The sequence below is a fragment of the Thermobia domestica genome, chromosome 8 (assembly GCF_964235325.1).
Source record: "Thermobia domestica chromosome 8, izTheDome1.hap1.1, whole genome shotgun sequence".
Taxonomy (NCBI): domain Eukaryota; kingdom Metazoa; phylum Arthropoda; class Insecta; order Zygentoma; family Lepismatidae; genus Thermobia; species Thermobia domestica.
Genome location: NC_137461.1, coordinates 250,414,691 through 250,438,418, shown reverse-complemented (window position 1 = coordinate 250,438,418; position 23,728 = coordinate 250,414,691). Strand labels below are relative to the sequence as shown.

Below are 23,728 nucleotides of genomic sequence, written 5' to 3'. Positions count from 1 at the left end.
TAAAGACTATTTCTTGTTACCTATTATCATTTCTTCTCCATAGGAATCAATACTGAAACCAGTAGTAGATTTCTACTGTTTTTAGTTGTAGTTGGGAGATAAGGGCGAAGATGGAACCTATTCTTGTAAAATTGAATTCATACATTAAAAAAAAAAAAAAAAAAAAAAAAAAAAAAAAAAAAACACGCTTCTTTCTATTTATTACCGTTTTTGCTCTATGATATCAATGTTGGAACCAGTAATGGTCGATTGCCACTCCTTGTCTGAAGAGAGGAGACGAAACCTACCCCTGAGACACTGTCTATATCAAAAGCTAGGTCTCCCTGTCTATGTCTCCCTGTTAAAATTAAGCACTAGCCTCTTATCCCAAAAGAATATTGTCTTATTTAAATGATTTCAACTTTCTCTGCTGTCTTCATCAGTAACTCTTCTCCCACTGCTATATTTGCTCTTGATAGTTCATTCATGTAGGGGACATTCTTAAATCCCAAAATTAAGACTATGAAGTAAAATTCTTCTCTTTTTCTTCATAATCTTAATTTTGGTGGTTCAAGGATATCCCCCACGTGAATAATTATCAAGAATAAATATAGCAGTGGGAGAAGAGTTACTGATGAAGACCACAAAGAGGGTTGAAATAATTTAAATAATACAATATTCTTTCTGGATACAAGGTTAATACAAATTTTTAATTTAGATATATGTATCCTGTAGCGCCAATTAGAAAATACTTCTCCTATATTTTACCATTTTAGATCTGATATCTAAGGTGAAGTAGTGCATACGAGGTAACAAAGATTCATTAATTTTACATAAACTTTTTTCATTAATAAGAGTTTGCTGATGAGGTCCAGAAATTATCACAGTTTGGAAAGTGCTGAAAGGATCTTGAGACAGTTGAAAGAGAAGATGTAGTGTAACAGATAGGGTCATGGTATAGGTGGCAATGTCCCCTGATGTTGTGGATATGGGAGCTTTTGGAGTAAAGACATAGCATACTATTGATAGGCTTGATGTATATATCAATTTGAAGACTTTCATTCTCATGTCCACATTAAAGAAGGGACAGGTGATGTGTATGCTGGAAAAGAATCATGTGAACTTGTCGGAGTACTTACTTTTTAGTGACTGTAAGAATAGTTTTCTAGTGCTGGGTGGCCAAGATCCATATTAGGAAAATGTCCTCAAGGTTGATAGAGAATCAGATACAGAGGAAAAGTGATCAGTGTGTTGTAGGAACTCATGAATTGGGCGCAGAATTGTGACTTGAAGGGTACTATGATACCCTGAAAATGCCCTTGACATGAAGATAATGGTTGTTTTCAGATATGACTACAACATAACTGTAGTCCTGCTGGACGCTTAATGGCTAGTGCTTCCCCTTTTCCCTTCTGTTCTACTTACACTTCTAACACTTCTTATTTGATGAAGCATTTAGCGAAAGTGCTTAAACATTAGAGACTATACCATCTACTCACTCCAATCTATATATAACAAGAAATTTATCTACGTTTGAGTAGATACTTATAGTATCACAGTAACTAAACATTCAGCCTTAATATTCCAGTTCCAGTTGTTATTGTCTGTAATAGGAAACAGCGTTTGCAGCATTGCAAATAAATAAATAAATAAAATAAAAATATATTACTACTACTACTACTACTACTACTACTACTACTACTACTACTACTACTAATAATAATAATAATAATAATAATCAAAGTAAAATAAAAAATTAAAAAATATTAAAAATAGCTATTATTATTGTAACCTAAAATGAAAATTGTTTCTAAAATAGATGATATAATACACAATTAATTTAAATACTGTGTGTGTCAGTATAAAAACTTATTCGTAGTTTTCGAGAAAAAGACTTTTTATTTTGTAAACCTAAAAATTGATGCTGTACGAACCATCTATTAAGAAGAAACTAATATTAACGTATATTCTCAACAATCTCTTTATTATAATGCTAGCAAGATGATAATCTATATGTGGTTAATGCGATAAAGCCCAAAATTATCATTAACTTTAAAATTCTAATCTTCGTTGAAGTAAAATATTGTTCGAAGTTAAGATACATATTAGTCAATAGACCACTCCGAGCTGAAGAAAATGGCATAATCTCATGCGTAGGATAAACTCTAAATCTTTCCTCTAAAAAGAAGGATAAACTCTAAATCTCTCCCCTAAAAAGAAGGATAAACTCTAAATCTCTCCCCCAAAAAGAAGGATAAACTCTAAATCTCTCCTCTAAAAAGAAGGGTAAACTCTAAATCTCTCCTCTAAAAAGAAGGATAAACTCTAAATCTCTCTTCTGAAAAGAAGGGTAAACTCTAAATCTCTTCTCTGAAAAGAAGGATGAACTCTAAATCTCTTCTCTAAATAGAAGGATAAACTTTCATGCGTAGTTTTCGAGAAAAACAAATTTTTACGACGCTAAAAAGTACGTCGTTTGTTGATAGTTATTTATTTATTATTAGTTATTTATGTACTGCATATGTAAAATATACACTATTAACTAGGATATTGTATCTAGTTTGATGTATTTTAACAGCAATGCACATACTACTTGTAAAAAAATAAGAATAAATATATATATATATTTTTTTTTAAAAAAAATTGAACACACTATAATATTAGACCTGGTTCAGGATGATTAATATTTCAATGACCTGTCTTCAGATTATTACAAACAGAATGTTTTTGTTTTTAATTACATCGATAGGACGGTCACTTAGTAACTTTAACCCACTGCCAATTATGATCGAAGACTCTCAACTAGTATTTCTATTGTCCTCCCTCAGTAACGTATTTTATTCCTTGGAGAGAGCCATTTCCTCCTCATTTATCAGGTAATTCGCATAATGAATATGGCATATTGATATGAAATAGCAGAAAGAAAAAAAAAGTATGAATAAATTGAAAATCAACTAGGTTATGAGTCGTTCTCACAATTGTCAGTAGTTTCACTGCATTTTCCCTTGAAACGAAACGGAACCATAATTTTAAAATAACGAAAACATGGTGAATATATCGATGAATTAGGTGGTGAATGTATCGATCAGGTCACTGCAATTTAGAAATTCGAGAACGCTAGGATGCATTATGGTGAGCAACATTGATTTCTAGAGATAGCGAGAATGTGATCTGTGTCATTCAAGGAGGAATTATACTAGTACGCGAAACAATATTGAAATGATCAGTTTTGTGCAAGTCATCGCACTATTTCGAGTGCAATCCACACCAATATTTTGCGGCTTGATCTGCGAAAATGTAAATAAAATTCAATCCATTACTGCATGTAGAGTTCAAATTATGATGCCAGCTGGCATGTCGAGCGGTCTAAGATTAGGTAGGCGATTGGAATGCGCTGCTTCGAAACTCGATCAGGATATCGCTGTTTTGTATTTTTCTTTCATTATTCATTCGCCGTCGTCCTTTTTAGTCTAAAGAGCATAGCTGTGGGACTAAAACTCAAAAATAAACACTCGTAAATAAATCAGATTTCGGAGTGAAGAGTAAAGAACAAGCGATCATTTTATCTACGTAGATGCATTAGTGATCAAGAAGTTAAAGCAACAAATGTTTTCTCCAATCTATAGTATGGCAACTTCGTTTGTACTCTGTTCCAGACAGAACAGAAATTGTATTATTCCGTTTAGTTTAATTTTCTCTCTGTCGCCAAGTGTATTTTGTCGCTGCAAAAAGATGTTCCATATGAAACTTCCGGTCACATAATAAAAGATTATAAAGGAATGAATCAAACTCTTTAGTGCAAAAGAAACACCGAGAAAGACAGTGTCAATGTGAAGATCGTGAAGTTAAAGGTATATGAACTCATTTTGACAGGCACATCATATTTCAACAATATTTGCTCAATCATAATTGGATTAATATGGAATTTTTTGAAAAGGCAATTTTTCCAATGGACAATACACTCCAATTTCATAAGGATGCCTAAATGAGTACTGGATCCACATGTAGGTGGTGTGGTAGGGGACCCACATGCATTTGTGCTTCACGCTCTCTGGATCTCAAACCCATGGACGTCCTGTATTGTGTATATAAAATTGCAAATATTTCGGGTCAAGATAAATCCCTTAAAAAATCCTTCCTGGTGTGTACTAGCCATATCTTTGCAACGCTAGCAAGGTATTCACGAAGCAATATGTCAGGGATATATGTGTGGATATAGAGATTATTCATGTGAAACTTCTCTCTGGTGGGGTTGTGTGGCTTGCAATGGGTTTTATAATCAAGTACTAGTCAATAAACGTAATAATTTCATACATAATATTGGTTTTAGAATATAAATATTTAAATTAAGGGCAAAATAATAACAATAGTAATAATTTTTAAAAAATATATAAATTTTGAACTAACCGTAAATGCCCCAGTAGTCTCCACCTCCAGATGATTGGACAACAAGAAGAACTCCAGAGCTTCGATACGAAGCAGTAACTTCAATTCGTGGGATATACAAGTGTATCTGAAACCTTAGGGCATCTAATTTTGTTCTGAAAATATATATAGCTTCATTATAAATTACGAATTAGTATTTTAAGAGAACATCAAATATTTCTATGTAATTAACGGTACATGCGTTTCATGGAATAACTATGTACATTTTCTTTATCAACTAAAGATGTTTCATAATTTCAAATGATTGTTGTCGTCAAATTTTCATAATTTTCAAATTGCTGTCTTCATCATTTACAATTTAACTTACATATTTTGTTGGAGTATTTTTCTTCATTATTTTACGCATGTACTGTCACCACGTCTGGCTAGGGGTCTCTTTGCGTTATTAAATAGAATGGTTGAAATTATAATTTATGGGGAATTAAAATATATTTCTGTAACAAGAAAGGAACAACTATTTTTAAATTATTTTCCGAACTTTTAGTTTTCAACACGAAGACATACAATCATTTAGATCTTTAACAAAACATTAGATAGATGACAGCTGCAGTTTGGGAAATATAACTCTAATTTTTCTCTCAGACGACTGTATATAATTACGCTAATTGGAAATACTTATATAAAGCTTTTAAATTAATCACGTGCCAAGGTAAAATGGAAGTTTGTTAAGCGTGATTGGCTCTAAAATGTACAATTTTAACTGTTACAAGCCAAACTCGGTAAGTATTGCAGTAATTTCTTTAACCAATAACTATAAAATGACTTTTTGGGGTTATTTCAATAGCCTAGCAGATACTCCTATACTATTGAAAGTCCTATCAAAATGATCCAATAAAACTATCGGATAAACGTAAATCAGTACTTAAGAAATTGGAAATTGAAAAAAAATATGATTGCACGTCAGTTTTACGATTCACTAAATACAATAAATAAAAATAAAATAAAATGTTGAAAAACAATAAATTCGTTTTTTTAAAAAGATATGATGTATATAAAAGCAAACAAACGAAAAATTTAACAAATAAAATAAAAAGTAATTAACGTTAAAAATTTAACAGGCTATCTGTTTAATCACCTTAGTTCTTAGGCATTAGTGTACTGCATCCATTACTTGCTCTTAGCATACAAGTAATCATTAACTTTCTTGTTTCACGAATTTTATTTTTATTTCCTTGCTTTAAATTTTTTTTTACTTTACTTATGAATGAGAAAATATGATGAAAATCCTTTAAACCATACGAAATAAAATAAACTAAAATATGGGAAAAAAATATGACATTCGAAGATATGTCACGACCTTCAGATTACAATTAAAGGGGAAAAGCGAGTAAAATAAACAGGTTTAGAGAAATACTTTTGTACATATTCAGTCTTACGTTTATTTTTGTCATTATAGTAAAATATATTTTTATGTTATACATTGATTGTCATAACATTTCATGATACAGTATACTGACAATAAACACATCTACATATGCTGCTTTCTTTTTAACAAAAGAAAGAAATACATAATATATGTATAAAATCACGTGAAATGTAAATTTTGTTAATTATCATAGTTATCATTAAATTACATTAAACTATAATATAGTGCTGTGAATTTGTTTCTCAATAGGATATAAAAATAAATTCAACTTTCTCTTCTAGGTTCTGTAATAATTAGGCAAACTTAAACATTAAATTAACTGAAAGTCTTTTTTGAATCTTCAACTATAATATGCTGTTATGGTGAAGTTGTAATGCAATTATGGTGCAGTTGTCATGCAGCTTATAATTTGCTAAATGTTTGATACCATAATATTGTAACTGAAAATAGTAATAATAATTAACATGAAAAAATATTAAATAAATATTAATATTATATTTTTCCGAACATGACAAATCAACAACAGATAAATATAAATTTTTAGAAAAAATTTGCATTTATTTCTATTCATTCCATATTCTATTCAGATATATATATATATATATATATATATATATATATATATATATATATATATATATATATATATATATATATATATATATATATATATATATATATATATATATATATATATATATATATATATATATATGTATATATATGTATATATATATATTCACCAATTTTCTTTTCGAGAATTGTCACGGTTTGTCATTTTACTGATTTTTTTTTTTAGATATGTTAAAACACAATATGAAGTTTTAACTTAAATGAACTGCACTTACCGCTGCGTTACGTTTGTGTCGTCTACTTTATAAACTGAAAGTTTCTTGCTGTACGTCGATTACCAGAAGATATTACTGATACAAACTAAATTATTGAAGCGTTCGCGTGTTCCCAAGATGAAAATTTACTTAATTCACAACTAGTATATATTTTAAATTTAGAATGGATGAATACTTTTCTTTCTTTCTTTCTTTCTTCTTCTTTTTTTGTACTTTTGTGCTTTCTTCTGCAAATTTTATTTTCCCTTAATCCATTCCATTAAGGTACAGAAAGCTACACTCAAATAATCTAATTAATCCTCTTGCTATAGAAAAAAGTGGATAAACAAGATTATCGATTTACCATAACTGTACTAGTCAATAGAATTCTCCTCGTTAATCAATTTTTATACTTTCAAAGCTTTATATTTTTTAAGTATTTCCCATTTTTTGCCTGTACATCCATTCTTTTCCAGTAGTACTCAATTCTAGCTCCATTTGAATCTTTGTTCATTAGATCATTGAGTCATTGATCTACAGGGTGTTTCAAAACAACGCCGACAACGTTTGGGAGCTGATTCCTGACATCAAGATAAAACAAAAAGTATACACCAACCTGGGTGCACAAATGATTCCTATCGGAGTTATAAGCTGCCGAAAACATGAAAATATGAACTTTAAAGGTCCATTGCTTCAAAACTATGGTACCTAACGTAGTTGTGTCAAGATTCACTTAGGAACTAGTATGTGCCCTATTCAAATATCCAAATTTCAGAATCCTGCGGTACTTCCGCAACAATTCTTATACAAGTGAATACTTCAGATTATATGCCCGTAGGCAAACTCCCTCTACAAAAATTGTTGCATGAGTACCTTAGGATTTTGAAACATGTATTTTTGGATAGCGCACATATTAGTTTTACGTGAAGTTTTGATCTGACTACGGTAGGTCCTGTAGTTTTCGAGCGATTGACCCTTAAAGTTAATTTTTTTTCATGTTTTCGGCAGCCTATAACTCCGAAAGGAAGCATTTATGCACCCAGACTGATCTATCCTTTTTGTCTTATCTTGGTGTAAAGAATCACCTCCCAAAAGTTGTCGGTGTTTTGAAACACCCTGTATATTATTAGATTTAAGGTAATACACTCTCTTATTTAATAGTGACCTCTTGTATTTTACTATTATGGATGTAATTTAACTTATTGGGAAATATTATATGATATTTATGTTGCCTGATTACCTGACAGCCATGACTGTTAAATTGCTGACGCCATATGCTTCAATGTTTTTGAAAGTTGCTTTGTAGCCATCTGGTCCTTCTCCTAGTGCAAGGCTTACCTCATCAATAACTACGGGCTCCACATCATTTATATCAAGCTCATTAATACCTATCAATAAATAAATAAATAAATAAAACACAAATAAACAAAGGAAGATTGGTGAGATGAAAACTATTGAATGTTTTGAAGAGCATTTTTTCTTATTAAAAGAATAAAATTAAAGTCATGAAATATACTTAGACCATAATACGCAATTAGTTGACTTCTTATGTTTTACAATTAACTTACAGTGCCATGGAAAATTTCCAATACTGAAAGAAGGGATATTTTCTCCGAAAAATATCAGACACTTTTGTCACTTGTTAACTTTCAAAAGCGTGGATGAAACTTGTTTATCTTTCACTGTGGACGAAAAATTTAACTCCATGTTAGGTTCCTTTTTGCATTGTTAAACGTAACTTTCTCTTTCATACTTATTAGAGATAGTAATAAAACTAGTCAAAATTTGATTACAAATGATTTAGGCATCTCAAAATAAACATTAAGTAATTATGTTATAGTATTTAGTGTTACGAATACTACTGATGACTTCAGAAATATGTACAAACAAACTTATAAAAAATATTACACTATTGAAAAGTTCCAGAAATAATATTAAAACTACGTGGAATATAATCAACTAGTCAATAGGGAAACATAAAGTGATGTGGTTAATTTGAGTTAAATCATTCTCTACAATGGACGGATTATAAATCTAGCAGAAGTTGCAAAAGAGTTCCTCCTAGGTTTCTCTGTCTATCTATTCTAGAACAAGTGATTCGATATATATATATATATATATATATATATATATATATATATATATATATATATATATATATATATATATATCCTCAGTCGAGACGTACATTTGCTAGCCCAGTAACTATTAAGGTCATTTTAGAAATCATCAGAAAATGAAAAATACTAGCTCTGCTGGAGTTGGCGAAATGCCATCCATTATTATAAAGCAATTAAAATGGCGAAAGTGTTTGCTTTGTTTAGAAAAAGGTAATAGTTATGACATTCAGAATTTTTATTTTGTCAGTATTTTTAAAAATCTTTGGAATGGTAATGTCAGATAGACTAAGAAAGTGTTATATATGTATGTTCCGTTCTGTATCCTGGGGAGCTGATATGGAACATACGCAAATAATTTAATACGAGCTTTTAAAAAGCAAATCTACTGATTCTGATTTTCTTTTATTTTCTTAGTACTGTCATGAATATAACAAATAATAAAGAATGGGACATTGGTCTTTTCGCTGATTTTAGAAATCATTTGATACTATTAATCACGATCTTTTACTTGAAAAATTATGTTCTTATCGCATAAGAACTGTCAATAAGTGGATTGAATCTTACTTGAAGAATAAATATCAAGTATAAAGCACTCGTAGCTTAAATTACCAAAGAATTCAATGGAAAATTTCATTTCCTCTAAAGGTACAATACAACAAGTGTCAGTGCTTTGAGTGATACATATATAAATGATTCGGAATACATGCTTCGCCTTTCAAATGCGTTTTATTTGCTATTGAGACCGATATTATTATTACTGGAAAATTACAAGACGTTTAAAGTAACTTAAAATAACCTAAACATGGCATTCAATCGATTAATTGACAGGTTAAATGTCAATAAACTGATTTTGAATAGTGATAAAACAACTTTGCAGAATTTTTATTATCCTCTCCAAAATAAACATATTAATTATGTAGTAGTAAATAAAAAATCAACTTTTTTTTAGTTCAACTAAATTCCTTAGTGTTAACATTATTAGTAAATTAAATTTTAATGAATATATTTTTCAACTGAACACAAAATTAAGTAGTATTTGTTTTGGTCTTCGTAAAATAAGAGGTAGTGTTACAACACAAATATTACTTTCAGTCTATTTTTCAAAATTCTAATTATTACTGAGTTATGGTAATAAGTGTTGCCAGTGAATATATCAGTACTTTCCATTTACAAAACAAAACATTAAGGGTTATGTTTGGATTGTTGCCAAAGAGTCTATTTTCCGAGTACAAAAAAATTCACGATTTTCTTGTTTGTACAAATTTATTCTATTTGTTGTGAGTAATAAACACCCTTTTATTGAAAATAATGATGTCTGTAACTACAAACTCGACACGTAAATAAGTTACACGTTTTTTCTCTCAAAACTTTTAAAATAAAATAAATCATATTCTATGTTTAAGTTATTTCATTATACATTTTAAGTAAAGAAATGTTATTAGTCTGTAAATGAGCTTCTTTAAGATAATATGCAACTTTTCATCTTATGTTTAAATAAGTATGAAAGCTTACATGTGTATATTTTTGTATACAGCTATGTCTAATAAGGTAATTTGTACATGGAAAAGTTCTTTTCAAACCATGTATATTCATTATTTTATAATCTGACAACTGTACGCTTACTCGGGAGTAATCTCAACTGTTTGCAAAACATGCAAATAAATTACAATTGCAAAGAAGAATAAAATGACTGAAATGTACGCTTAGAAAAAAAGAAAATGCGAAATGAAAGTGTTAACTTGTTAATTGTGGTCACTTCGAAATAAGGATGTTATAAATAGAGGATCTGCCCATATGTATAGTCATCCTATTAAATCGATGAAGCCAAAAAACAACCGAGCATCGGCACGTCTGATTGGCTACTCTCGTTTCCGCCATCGTCTGATTGGCTACTTTCGTTTCCGCCATGATTGTTGGCTCAAAACATTGCGATCCTATTGGGCCGAGTGGGCAGAGTAGGGGTGGCGAAACTGTGATGTATGCTTCAAGATTTTGTTGTAAGGGCAGATCCTCTATTTTATAAGATCCTTGCTTCGAACGAAAACACTCAAAGCATTTTGCGTGCCGAAAGGCATATCGACAGCCGAAAGCATATAAAGAAATAAAGTATCAGGATAAAATATCTTAATCTGCAGTGATGCGTAATACAGATCAGATACATGGATACTGAGGGAGATGAAGAGTCAAAAATTGGAAGTTTTTAAGTGGTGATAGTGATGCAGAATGCTTCATCATAATATAATGATAATACGATCATAATAGAATGAGCTTATACCTAATTCTACGCCAATAATGGCAAATTTAATTATATGAACATACACTCAAGTACTTCATATTCTCTTTACGGAATGAAAGGGCCGATTGGAGACAGAGACATAGTCGGTAAGACATATACCTACCAACTGAACTAATGTATTCAATCACCAGTCAGGGGCGGACCCAGGGGGGCGATCGGGGCGATCGTTTCCCCCCCAGAAGAGGAAACTTTCTTATTTTATATATATAAATAAAACCCATCCCAAAGTTTGGAGTCCTTAAAAGTAGCAGTATGACAACCCATCGCCCCCCCCCCCAGAAGTCGGTCCTGGATCCGCCCCTGTCACCAGTGGAGTAGGATTTATTTTGTCGTTCTACCCTAGTGAAAATGCAGCTCAAAGTTTCATTCAAGCTCTGTCAAATAGGCATCAAGAGAAACTTATGGAGGTAAAGAAGGACAGGGAGTAGTGCTGTCCATCACTATGTGCACTATAACATCCTCTCTATGTGCTAATGTTATGGAAGCATAGAGGCTAATCTCCATAAAGCTAGCAGACTACATTGGCATGTTTCGGCTACGAGCATCCATTTATGTTTCAGAGAATTATATTCTGCCTTCATCAGGGAAAATTGTACACTAAATCCTTTATATTTGATTCGAAGTTACTGGCAAAATAATCTCTGCGAGATTTCAACTCCAACAGTAGTTTCTTTCAAGTAATGAGGGATAAATGTACAAATTTTGTACCTATTTTACTGGTGCATTGTGATAAAAAACAAAAAAAGCAGCTTTTTAGTCTAGAAAATCTGGGGAGGCAAAATTTATTACGATTCTGTACCACACACACAAGATTTTCTGTACCAGGTTACGCACAGATGTTTTGCTTAGCCAGTACCTATCTACACGGCTGCAAGTAGACGGAATTCATGCGTGTCCTCCGTCGGCACGTGCAAGATATGGAAAATCATGGTTATGTACAGTACATTGATAAAAATTATCTAATTGTGTACGGACACTACACAGTCCCATTTTTGTGTGTATAATCTAAATTTTCCTCCTGGCCAAAAATAAATAACTGCTAGTGAAATCAGAGTTCGAACTTCATCCAAAAAATCTGTACGTAACCTACTGGGAAAATAATTGAGTACGTAGCAGTATCTAGAAAATCTGTACGGAACATACCTACAAAGATAATGAGTACATATGGACCATTTAGGCTGGCCTGGCTTCCAACTACTGCTTCCAAAGCAGTACAGAAAATCTGTACCACACATAGATTGCAATTTTTCTGCCGGTGCCAGGAGCAGCGCTAGGAAAGCAGCTTGTAGTCGGAATCTATGGATTTTCCTTCTAAATGCGCCGATTTTTCTCTCCGTGTGCGTGAAATTAGTATATATATTAAATTATATTGTTTTTACCATTACACAGAAAAGAAAACGTAACATTAGGACACGTTTAATTTAACATGTCCATCATGCTCTAGGCTATCATTTTGTTTTACATAATAGCTACAAAATTAAGCATACACTAAAATTAATGAAATACAATAAAATAAAATATGCCTTACCTCGCCTGAAATTCAAAGCTAGAAAGTTGGCTGTTTGAGTGAGGCAATTGTCGAGTAGAGGATCATTTCTATGACACTGTAATATGTAGCGTGCTGGAAATTAAAATAAAAATAATTTAGCATATTTGTAATTATCTTCGATATACTAATATTAATATTAACTTACGTTAATGACACATGAACACATTATATTGAACAAGTTTAGCTTACTCGGGAGATGAGGAGTAGTCATATGATATAAAATACCGGAAATATTTATTTACACAGACAATTGTTCTCACTTGTGCCTCTGCACAGAAACTAACGGTGCTGTTAAATTTCAAATAATTTTCAATTCGAATCGAAAAAAATGTTACTCGAATAATGAATTATTTGGACTAGAGATGCAAAAAAGCCGTCTTTTTTGGGACGGAAGCTTTTCCCATAAAAAGTCGGATTTTTGGAGAAAGAAAACTGAAAATTTCGCTTTATTAGATTTTTTTAAATGGATTTTTTTTTATTTAAGTACCACTTTTGGTACCTTTCAAAATTACCTGATTTTACAATTAAGAAAGTGAGTTTAGAACACCCAGCTTGTGAGTTCTATATTCAGTTAGGGGTTGACTATTTTCTTTGGCGTTCAAACTGGCATTGCAGTTGTTGCCAACAAATAGAAGTCATGCAACCACCATATTCCAAATGTCATTTTGCTTCCCTAACCATCTTATCAATTGGAAGTTATACATCTTGATGTGTTCTATTGATTGCTTAAATTCGAACTGGCAGGCTGGAAAAAGCACCGTAAACCAGTATTTGGTTTGATTTGATTTGAAGAAACACATACAAAAATATTTTTGCTTTGGTATAAAATTTCGCTTACAACTCGTTCGGGAAACATTTTATTTTGAGGCTTCAGAGAGAGTTTAATTTACAAAATTAAAGCTATTAAGGACTCTTTTTTCGGGGGGGGGTATGATGTTAGTTTAATAATAATAATAATAATAATAATAATAATAATAATAATAATAATAATAATAATAATAATAATAATAATAATAATAATAATAATGCTTTTAAACCGGAAAATATTTGAAGTACAAAAATTGTGGTATGTAAAGAAGAATGAAAGTTTGGATAAAACCTATTTCCATCTCCACTCTCAATTACTTGAGATTCTACATCAATCACAGAACATGTCCAACTAAGACTGCAATTCAGTAGCAGCTCAATTTGACTTATTCCCTAACAAAAAGTGGTTTTCAATGGAATGTTTTTGGCAAAGTTTCTAGAGCTGGTGTCTCACTGCTTCCAACACGATAACAACATGAAATGGAATCTTAACACTTACTTTTATTTCCAGTTCCAAAGCGTTATAGAGCAACTCATTTTAAAACTGGAAAAAGGTATACACAACCCCTGTTGTAAGTTCCGAGGGAGCAGACTGTAATGTCTTGAATGTCTCCAAACGTTAATAAATGATGCTTTTCATTATATTCGTACATTAATTTTACTAATTATTTTTATACTATAAAACATGTAACGCTAAAAGGTTTGAGATATAAGACTCAGCAAACTAGATTTGTCTACGAGACTCATGAAATTTTTCGTCTCGTAAACGAGATAAGAATTGTCATGTTCATCGTCTCGACTAGAATTTAAAAATACACTTCTTGTCTTGTAGGTAATACTATAAGCCACACAATTAGTTGAGTTAATTACTTCACTGAATAGAAATCAAAAGTTTGATTGCAATCGAGGAGATTTCTTAGAAAGCAAAAGCGTGGGAACATTCATATTTAGACACATTTTACACTTTCATTTTTATTTGTTCTATTTGAAAGAAAAGTAAAAGTACGATTTATTTTTGGACAAATATAGAAAGAAAGTAAAGACAAGTGGTACAAACAAGGAAAGTTCTTCGATGTTCGAAAAGCACCGCAGAGCAACAGGCTTCTCTTAGCTACTAAAATATTCCATCTTAATAAAGTACATATTTGCATCATGTTCTGCAGAATTTTTGTTTGTTCAGAGTTTAGGACTCTCCCCCTTCCTAAAATATTAGTGAAGAACTTAACAGTGTAGAATACCAGCACCATCCTTGTTTTTAGCCCATTGATTTGTAAGGTATGGTGTACGGTTGCTCAATAGTAGAGCGCTTGCCTGTGATGCATAGGGTCCCTGGTTCAATCCCCGGCAAAATAAGCTTGTGGTGGACAACATCGTGTCCGTGGCTTTTCTCGGGGTACTCCCGTTTCCTTCCACATTCTCATTCCACCAATTCTTTCATCATTCACTTGCTTTAATCATCGTCTCCCTTAGCCTAAGAAGCATAATCGTTAGACGTTAAACTGAAAGATTTCATTTCCTTTTCATTTATATATTGAATTATTTTCGTTTTTTTTTTTCGAAATGAACTGAAAATTTTAAATTAGTTTGATTTTATTTATGTTGTGTTCAAATCTATTTAAAAGGTTCTTGCTTCCTGAAAATTAAATTTCGTTATAACTGATTTCACATAATAAGTAATAATCAAATTGAGTTTTAGCAGTATTATTGTAAATACGCATGAATAATGCAAGTTTATTTTAAGGAAATCAATGAACATTTAACTAGACTTTAATAAGAAATCAGGAAAATCGTATTAAAATTTCAGCTCATTAAAAAAGAAGGAGAATAATTCTCCATATAAAGCAATAGTCCCCCAATTACTTCAGAGTGGCGGATCTCCTCTTTATTTCTAAGTCAATGTACGGACCCCACACTTTTAAACTTTTTGTATCTACATAATACTAATAGTAGAAAGGTAAGTAACAATATTAAGAACCATTAAACTATAAACCTACATTTATGTCAAAAAACATACAACATCCAGGACATACATATAGGTGAGGAGGAGGCATGCCATTACTTATATCTTTCACAAATTATGAGATGTAAATAATGCAACAGTCCCTATAGATTTGTTCCATGGACCCCAAGGGGTCTGCGAACCACCAATTGGGAAACACTGATTTAAAAAAAAAAGATGGTGTACATTGCTAAAGAGAATAAGGAATATGAAAAAATTACCAAGTGAACCAAATAATATACAAATATGTAATTAAATAGTGCAGTAACTGTTTCCAAGGGGACTTGTTTCTCAACGCTATTACACCAGTAATACATTCCCGTACATTTATGATTTTAGTTTAAACAGCTTAACATGGGATCCGAACCCATGAGTTCCCACCGGGAATCGAAGTCGGGTTTCCTGCGTCGAAGGTGTGTATAAAAATGTATAAAAATAGAAAAAGTATAAAAATAGAAAAAGTAAAAAATAGAAAATACATGCAGAAACTCAATTAAAATATATATTTTATAAATAGGGTGCAGAACTTTATATTTTTATAATGGCGATGGTGAAAGAAACTAATTAGTAACATTTCCATTACAGTAAATTACTAATTTGTTCATGCCTCATTCATTTACTATCACACACAAAAGAAGAAATGTAATACTATTTCTTACTTTAGTTGTAAGTACCATTCGAAAAATGTACTTATATCGGAAATCTCTTACATAATTTAGGTATGAATTTAATTAGCTCGGAATCACTTGCGTACCAACGGGGATGGTCTGGCAGCACGGGCACCCAGGAGGTTTCTAAGGAGGGGCAAGTATAAGCGACATTTCAAATATAGTTTCAAATTTTGCTGTAAATATTCTAAAAATTCAATTGAGTTTTCGATATGCCGAAGTACAATTTCTTCAAGGGGGGCGAGCGCCCCACATTGCCCTCCGTAATGGGTGCCCTTGTCTGTCAGGTCCGGACCCCCTTAAAAAACTTCCTAACTCAACATACATTTGTACACTTTTTCAATAATACTATACCTATAGTTGTTTAACAGCGAAATTATTAATGTAACATTAAAATTTGATCTCACAATTCATTTATACCTTTTCTCTTATAAAAACAATCTGGTTCTATAATTATTTTCTGAAAATATAGGTGGAAATATGTTTTCAATTACTTACCGTATTTTCGGATGCAGAATAATACCCGTTCAATACTACATAGACGTAGTGGCTTATAGTATTGGAACCCTCCCAGCAAAAAGATTTCTGGATGCGTGACTGTGAGACAGTAGGTATATATATATAGCGAAAATGCTGCTTGTTTATTGATTAGTGTAGTGGTTCCCAACCTGTGTGCAGGAGCGTCATTTCAGATTTTGGTTGAGGGGGGGGGGCAAGACCTCTTGATATAAGAAAAATTTCGAGTTTTTCACTGATTTACTACTATTCTATTGATAAAATGTACCGTATACAAAACTCAAACTCAGGGGGGCCAATTACCCCTCCCTGCCCCTAAATGACGCCCCTGCCTATGTGTCAGAAGTCCCGTAAGTTGTGTCGGGAAATTTTTAGAATCTAAAAATCACGAAGCATAAAATCAAGCTTGAGATAGACTGTACTAGTAAACACTTCCAGCGGCGGCAGAAATACTCAATACTACAGAACCGCTGCTTTATAGAAACTTATATGCTTATACTATTATAATTTATATTTAAAAAAAATTAAGTTCAGTAAAGTATATCGTCAATCAAAAAAGGTTGGAAACCACTGGATTAGTGTATTAAGTCATTCCGCTCGTGCTCATTTCAGTACATTATTTTTAGGTTTAATCATTCCGTAATTGTGTTCAGGTCAATAGTGTGATTTTTTGTCAATCAAATAAATAAAGGCAATAGTATAGTAAATAGGAACGAATTATTCTTTTTCTTCTTTTTTAGTGACGTGCAAATGCATGTGCAAACATAAAATGGTCCTATTGTTTTCGAAAATGGGTCTAGGATCACATTAGTTATTTTATCATGATATTTAATCTATACGTTTCTGAAGATAATGAAACAGATAAAGAAAACTGTAGGCTGAAGACATATTGTTGTAGACAGCCATATGCAATAGTGGTACTTACGATAAACAATTAAGCAATGGAAACTAATTCGTAAGCTAAGCTGAAAAATGGTAGCAAAATTATATATTTTTCTCTCGAACATTTTCAGTGTGTTTCCTATCATGTTTTCGTATTTTTTGTACAATACTCATAAACAATAAACAGCGTGATAATTTGAAAAATGGGCTATTTAAGATTTAGAAAATGTTACTGAATGAAGTAATAACTTGTTTCCAAGAATTCTAATACAGAACAGAAATTTAAATGCCCGACAATCGTGGTGAAAAAACTATTCACCTAAATTTCTGGCCTATAAGAAAAGTTCTGGCAACATTTTTCAGTTCCTTTGTAACATTTTGCAGCTGACTCATATATATATATATATATATATATATATATATATATATATATATATATATATATATATATATATATATATATATATATATATATATATATATATATATATATATATAGGGTTTTCATAAAGTCTGGACGGATTTAATTTGCTTATAATTTTTCATAAAAATGCTCATATTGAAATCAAATAAAGTGCAAACGGTAGCGGAAGGATTAAATTAACCTGTAATCTGCACCAACTCAGTTCATTCACCGCCACACCTCCAACTGGGCGCCATTTACGTCCACACATTTACGTCCTGGAATCCACTCACAGCGTTCCGCCGTGTTTGATCCGAAATGCCAGCCAAAGACGCCCTGATTTTGTCCTTTAAGTTCTCCAAACCACTTGGCTTCTTTGCATAAACTTCCGTTTTCACATGACCCCAAAGCCAGAAGTCGCAGGGGGTAAGGTCGGGTGATCTTGGCAGCCAAGCGGTCGGGCCACCGCGGCCAATCCATCGGTTAGGGAATTTCTCGTCAAGGAACTGTCTCACCTTATTTATTTGTTTATTTATTTATTTAAAAGACACACACACCAATACAGCTTACAACTTACTTTTAACAGTCAACATTGAAATCAACAATGAAAACAACAATGGATGGAATTTGGTAAGAAACTGACCCTTGCCCTCCCTCTCCCTCTCTCAACGTGTTCAGAGTTGCCGCTTATCTAACAGTGTTGCCAACTAAAAATTTAATCCTTCCGCTACCGTTTGCACTTTATTTGATTTCATTATGAGCATTTTTGTGAAAATTATAAGCAAATTAAATCCGTCCAGACTTTATGAAAAACCCCTATATATATATATATATATATATATATATATATATATATATATATATATATATATATATATATATATATATATATATTGTTCATTGCCTTTAGGTCATTCACTAGTTAGGACATAGGGATATCCTAGCTTACAGTTCCACTTCATATTGAGAACAACACTAAATGGTTACATGGTAAAATTTTAATTAACATTAACTTTCAATCTCTGCAAGTAACGAACTGATTTTGTGGTACTATATATACTGTATATAGCGCATTCAGTACACAAGGGAATCAAATTAACTTTTTGTGACATTTTGGTCATAGTTAATCTTTAAGATCTCTATCTCAAGCTGCTTTTAAAGCCTAAAAGGTTCGTTCCAGGTACTGTAAATAACTCATATAATGTAAAAAAAAAAAAAAAAAAAAAAAGGTCACTTTTCTAAGCGTACCGTACAAACTTTATGTTTCTTTTCCATGTGTTTAAGTGTGCCTTACAAATTTTATGTCTCTTTTTCCATATACTTAAGCGTACCGTACAAATTTTAGTATCTTTTTCCATGTACTTAAGCCTACCGCACAAACTTTATGTCTCTTTTTCCATATACTTAAGGGTGCTCCACAAACTTGATGTCTCTTTTTTCATGTACTTAAGTGTACCGTACAAACTTTATGTTTCTTTTTCCATGTACTGAAGTGTACCGTATAAACTTTTTGTATCTTTTTCTCTCAACTTCGATAATTAAACTTGATTTCCTTATGCTCTGAACGCCCGCCCTATAGGCCTAGTATTGCTGTAGCAGTATATAAAAATTAATATTGTTCAGACGGTATGAATTTCGGTGAAGCGTGGTTAGCCCATTTTTAGCTAAATTCACTTACTCTCATGTTTCCGCCCACTCCCTATTGGCCCTTGAAATTTTTATTTGTCTACTTGCTAATTGATATATGCCATCAAATATTGACTTTATTCTTAATTAAAACCCCGGGATGCAGGCCTGTATCCAGGGGGTCTAGGGTGGCCGTCCCCCCTAAATTTTTACTGGCCTCTCTAAAATTTTCACTGTAGCCTTGCAAATGAACTATAATATGGGATAAACTAATATTTTTGGATCCGGCCCCCCTAACTTCCACCGGGCCCCCCTACATTTTCGGGCTGGCTACGGGCCTGCAGGGATGTATAAAATCTCTCAGAATTACATTCAGTAATAATCAGGTGCAAGAACATTTTGGTAATTATTAATATTCTGTACGAATATTTTTGGGATATGACACGAATTTAAGAGAAAACTATTGCCTGATTATACTGAATGTTCCATGGGTATCTCTGAGATATATTGCGGATATCTTAAAATTCATAAAATATACCACGAGTATTGTTTGTGCTTTATGCAATTTTTTTTTTTTTTTTTACATCAGTTTGAATCAAATGTGACAACGAGGATCGTCATTAACAGTTGCTTTCATCAATAATTATTAAAATGAGCAATTATCGATAAATACTTAAGAATCCTAGATGACTTCCTTGCATTCCTGTTCCATTTTTGTTATCTATTTTTAATGATTTTATTGTAAATTGCCCTCACACGTGCCGTCTGGAATTACTAAGTAAATAAATACTTTTCCAAGTCTCATTAAGAACTAAAATAAAACTCGGAAGGAGTTGAATAAGAAAATGTTAATTTTCAACATGAAACCGCCTAAAAAAAGAAAAGAAAAGAAAAGAAAAGAAAAACTATTTTTCGATAAGATAGTTAATATAGTAGAGATGGTAATATACAATGACACTAAATAATATAGCGTTTATATTATATTTCCTTTCTGTATACCCTTCTTTCTCTTTTCATTAATTCAAGCAACTACATTTAGTTGCATAAAAAGCCTATAGCAGTGTTCTTCAACCTTTACGACTCTAGAATCCACCTTAAAGTTTTTTATTTTTTTTTAATTTCACGAGAATTTCACGATTTTTTTTTAAATTTCAAAAGTGGCATGGAAATCCCTCAATTACACTAGAAACTAAATTCCTCTAATTAACGAGATGCTGAAATTTAATATTAAATATATTTGTACTTAGGGAACGGATATGATAAACTTCTGATCTCCTCCTCCATTTTTTTTTTAACTGACAAGACTGCCATGTCAATTTGAATCGCTATTTCATAAATCATAAATTTGAAAGTGTTTCAAGCATGCTCCTGCTTTTGGTTTCTCATTTGCATCCAAGATACTCGTATTCTATTGTGTTATTAACTTTTACATTCCATGGTAGTGTCCTTTAGGCCAAGAGTGAAACTATGTGAAATAAACTATGGTAATGAAATAAATGGTGAAAGGAGAACACATAATACCACTGGTGACGCCAGTCTTAATTTCTTGGGGGGTAAGTAGAGGGCAGATATCTTTTTTTGAGACAGAATTTTTTGTGTAGCTAGTAAAAATAATAGTTTCATATTACTGTATTTGATTTACCATACAATACAACATGTCAACGCCAAGTGAACTTTGTGGTGGACAAACACCGTGTACGTGGGTTTTCTCGGGGTCCTCCCGTTTCCTCCCACTTTCTTCATCCCACCATTTCATTCATTACTCATCATCACCGTCTCCTTTAGCCTAACCGGCATAACCGTGGGACGTAAAACTCAAAGGTTTCATTTCATTTTTTTTACAACATGTCAAGTTGTGCACACGGGGCGGGGGCGAAGGCAGACAAGGCCACAGGGAACACCCAAACCTTTGCCCCCTCTATCATTGTCACTGCACAATACTCATGTCCTGAGCAGAATTCAAACCACGACAGTCAGGTTTCGCGGTCATCCCCCTGTGCCTTAGACCCCCCCCCACTATGTTAAGCGGTAAGAAGGTAATTTTTGTTTTAACTAACACCGTGGCTATTCATAGCGTTCGCAAAGCGTTTTGATTGCTCATGCGTACGCTTTGAGTACACTGACCATATATTTAAATGTGGATGGGTAATGACAATGCGCTTCAAACGCGAAAGTAATAAGTATGGTTCGCGTACGCATGACCCATAAAAACGCGTTGCGAACGCATCGAAGAGCCGATCACTAAAAAAGTATAATAATGAGCAAATTGAACTATAGTTAATACTCCACAAGAAAACATCAAAATATTCTTTTTTCAATGACACACATACACATAAAAAGTTGTTAAGCTCAATGGAAGTCACTTTGATGCGAAAAACTTCGCGACATACTAAATATTAACGAAGAAACCACTAGTTGGTCGTGAACCATTGATTGATAATTGTTCCTTTGTGAATAATCTACTTTATAAAGATAATAAGTATTCAATAAACAAATATTTTTCATTGATTTGTTGTTCTGTTCTTTAAATTGTTATTTGTAAGGAAAATTAGCCCAATATATATATTTACACAAAATACCAGGTTAGCGGTGTTGAATATTTAGCGCCATCATTTTTTTTTTTTAAAGCCTATCGATGACAGACATTCGACATAAAATTGATTTTTGCGGTACGAATTAATGGGATCTTCATTATTTCGTTTGAGAATATTCAATCGGGATTTCAAATTTTCATGTTTCAACTTTCTTGAAAGACTAGTCTCACAAGTTGAGGCATCATTGTATTAAAAATTAGTGAATAGATAAAATTGTTTATTTCAAATATGGAAAAACTTTTTAAATTTTCTGGGATTTTAACCAGACTTTTGAGAAAGTTCTTGTGGGATCTTAAAAAAAAAAAAATTGAGCAAGTTCTTGCGAGATTTTAACCAAAAGTTTGAGTAAATTTATGGGATTTTAACAACTCTTTTGAGCATGTTCTTGTGTGATTTTAAGTATATTTCTTACACAGTTGGAAGAACACAATAGATTAATCATATCATCATATAGTAGATATGGTGAACATGTTTCTGCAACATTTTGTGCAAAATGTTTATTATTTGATTGAATTAAATAATCAAGAACAATTACGAACTTCATGTTAGAAAGTTTTACCTTTTTCATTTTAACTTCTTGCGCGATATTGCTGCTCAAGATTTTTATACATTATGTAATCATTTCATGTAACTTGTCCCAAAATTATCCTATAAAGCCCCAATTCATTTGATTTAGAAAGTTATTTGTATTGAGGAGCAACAAAATGTCTCAATATTATCTTCTACTATGCCAATTCATATGATTTTGAGACTGCGAGTTATTTGTGATGAATAATGAAAATTGTGTGCACTTTAACATAAAAAAACTCCATAGCGAACAAAAGTATGTATTACAATAATGAATATTGTTTAAACCGGTGGTATTACATGGCTTGTAGCACCTAACATTGTATGTGCAAAGATGACCAATGACATCTATGCAGTTTCCTTAGAACATATCTTGAACACTCGTCTATATCGGTAAAGTGCTGAATCAATTCAAACAATGGTAAGGAATGACTAACGAACATGTATGGGATATCCTCATCCCATGAATATTCGTGGAACATTCTCCAATGGCTAGCAAAGTACTTGCTAAGCATCTCAAGCTGAATATCGACTACGCTTGTACCAGTTATTTATCAAATGAATAATAACTTTTCAATTGAGAGAGAAAAAAGAAAGAAACTGGTCATGACATTTAACATATTAGGCATTCAACATATTAGGCATCACTGTTGCAGTGACCTCATTAAGTGTTCTACTCACGTGCTTCATCGTTTGTCCTTACGTATGCAGCTACCGTTACTAGGAAGACCAGACTTCTTGTAATCAATGTCATTGTGAACCGATCACCTTGCACTAAACAATTCCGGCGGTGGACTAGTTCGGTGGTGGTCTGGGTTCGCTCGCTACTGGAGGGAGGTAACTTCACAAATGAGGACAAGTTCATCTGCCTCATCGTGATTGGCTATGAAAATGACATCCTGTGTAATTTTATCGTTGCCTTGGGTCAAGTTAAGACGATACATGTGGAAACATGAGACTTAGCGAAAGAAAAACATTTTTCGTTTGTTTTTCTTCGCAAATGGATCCTTTTACCGGTATTAGACATTTTCAGTTGATAATAGGATACCACCAACTAGCATACGACCGCTCTTTGTAATCGCT

The 23,728-nt window shown here is 32.3% G+C and overlaps 1 protein-coding gene across 1 annotated transcript in view; it reads right to left on the bottom strand.

The window, feature by feature from the left end:
- Positions 1-23,484, bottom strand: part of Jhbp2 (Juvenile hormone binding protein 2) — a 29,293-nt gene extending 5,809 nt beyond the window's left edge. The window contains exons 1-4 of the mRNA XM_081769600.1: positions 23,327-23,484; positions 12,563-12,655; positions 7,859-8,006; positions 4,387-4,520 (exon numbers count right to left, since the gene is read on the bottom strand). Coding sequence (XP_081625726.1) covers positions 4,387-4,520; positions 7,859-8,006; positions 12,563-12,655; positions 23,327-23,399 — 448 coding nt within the window. The 5' untranslated portion in view covers positions 23,400-23,484. The remainder of the gene's footprint in view (positions 1-4,386; positions 4,521-7,858; positions 8,007-12,562; positions 12,656-23,326) is intronic.
- Between the last annotated feature and the right edge of the window lie 244 nt (positions 23,485-23,728).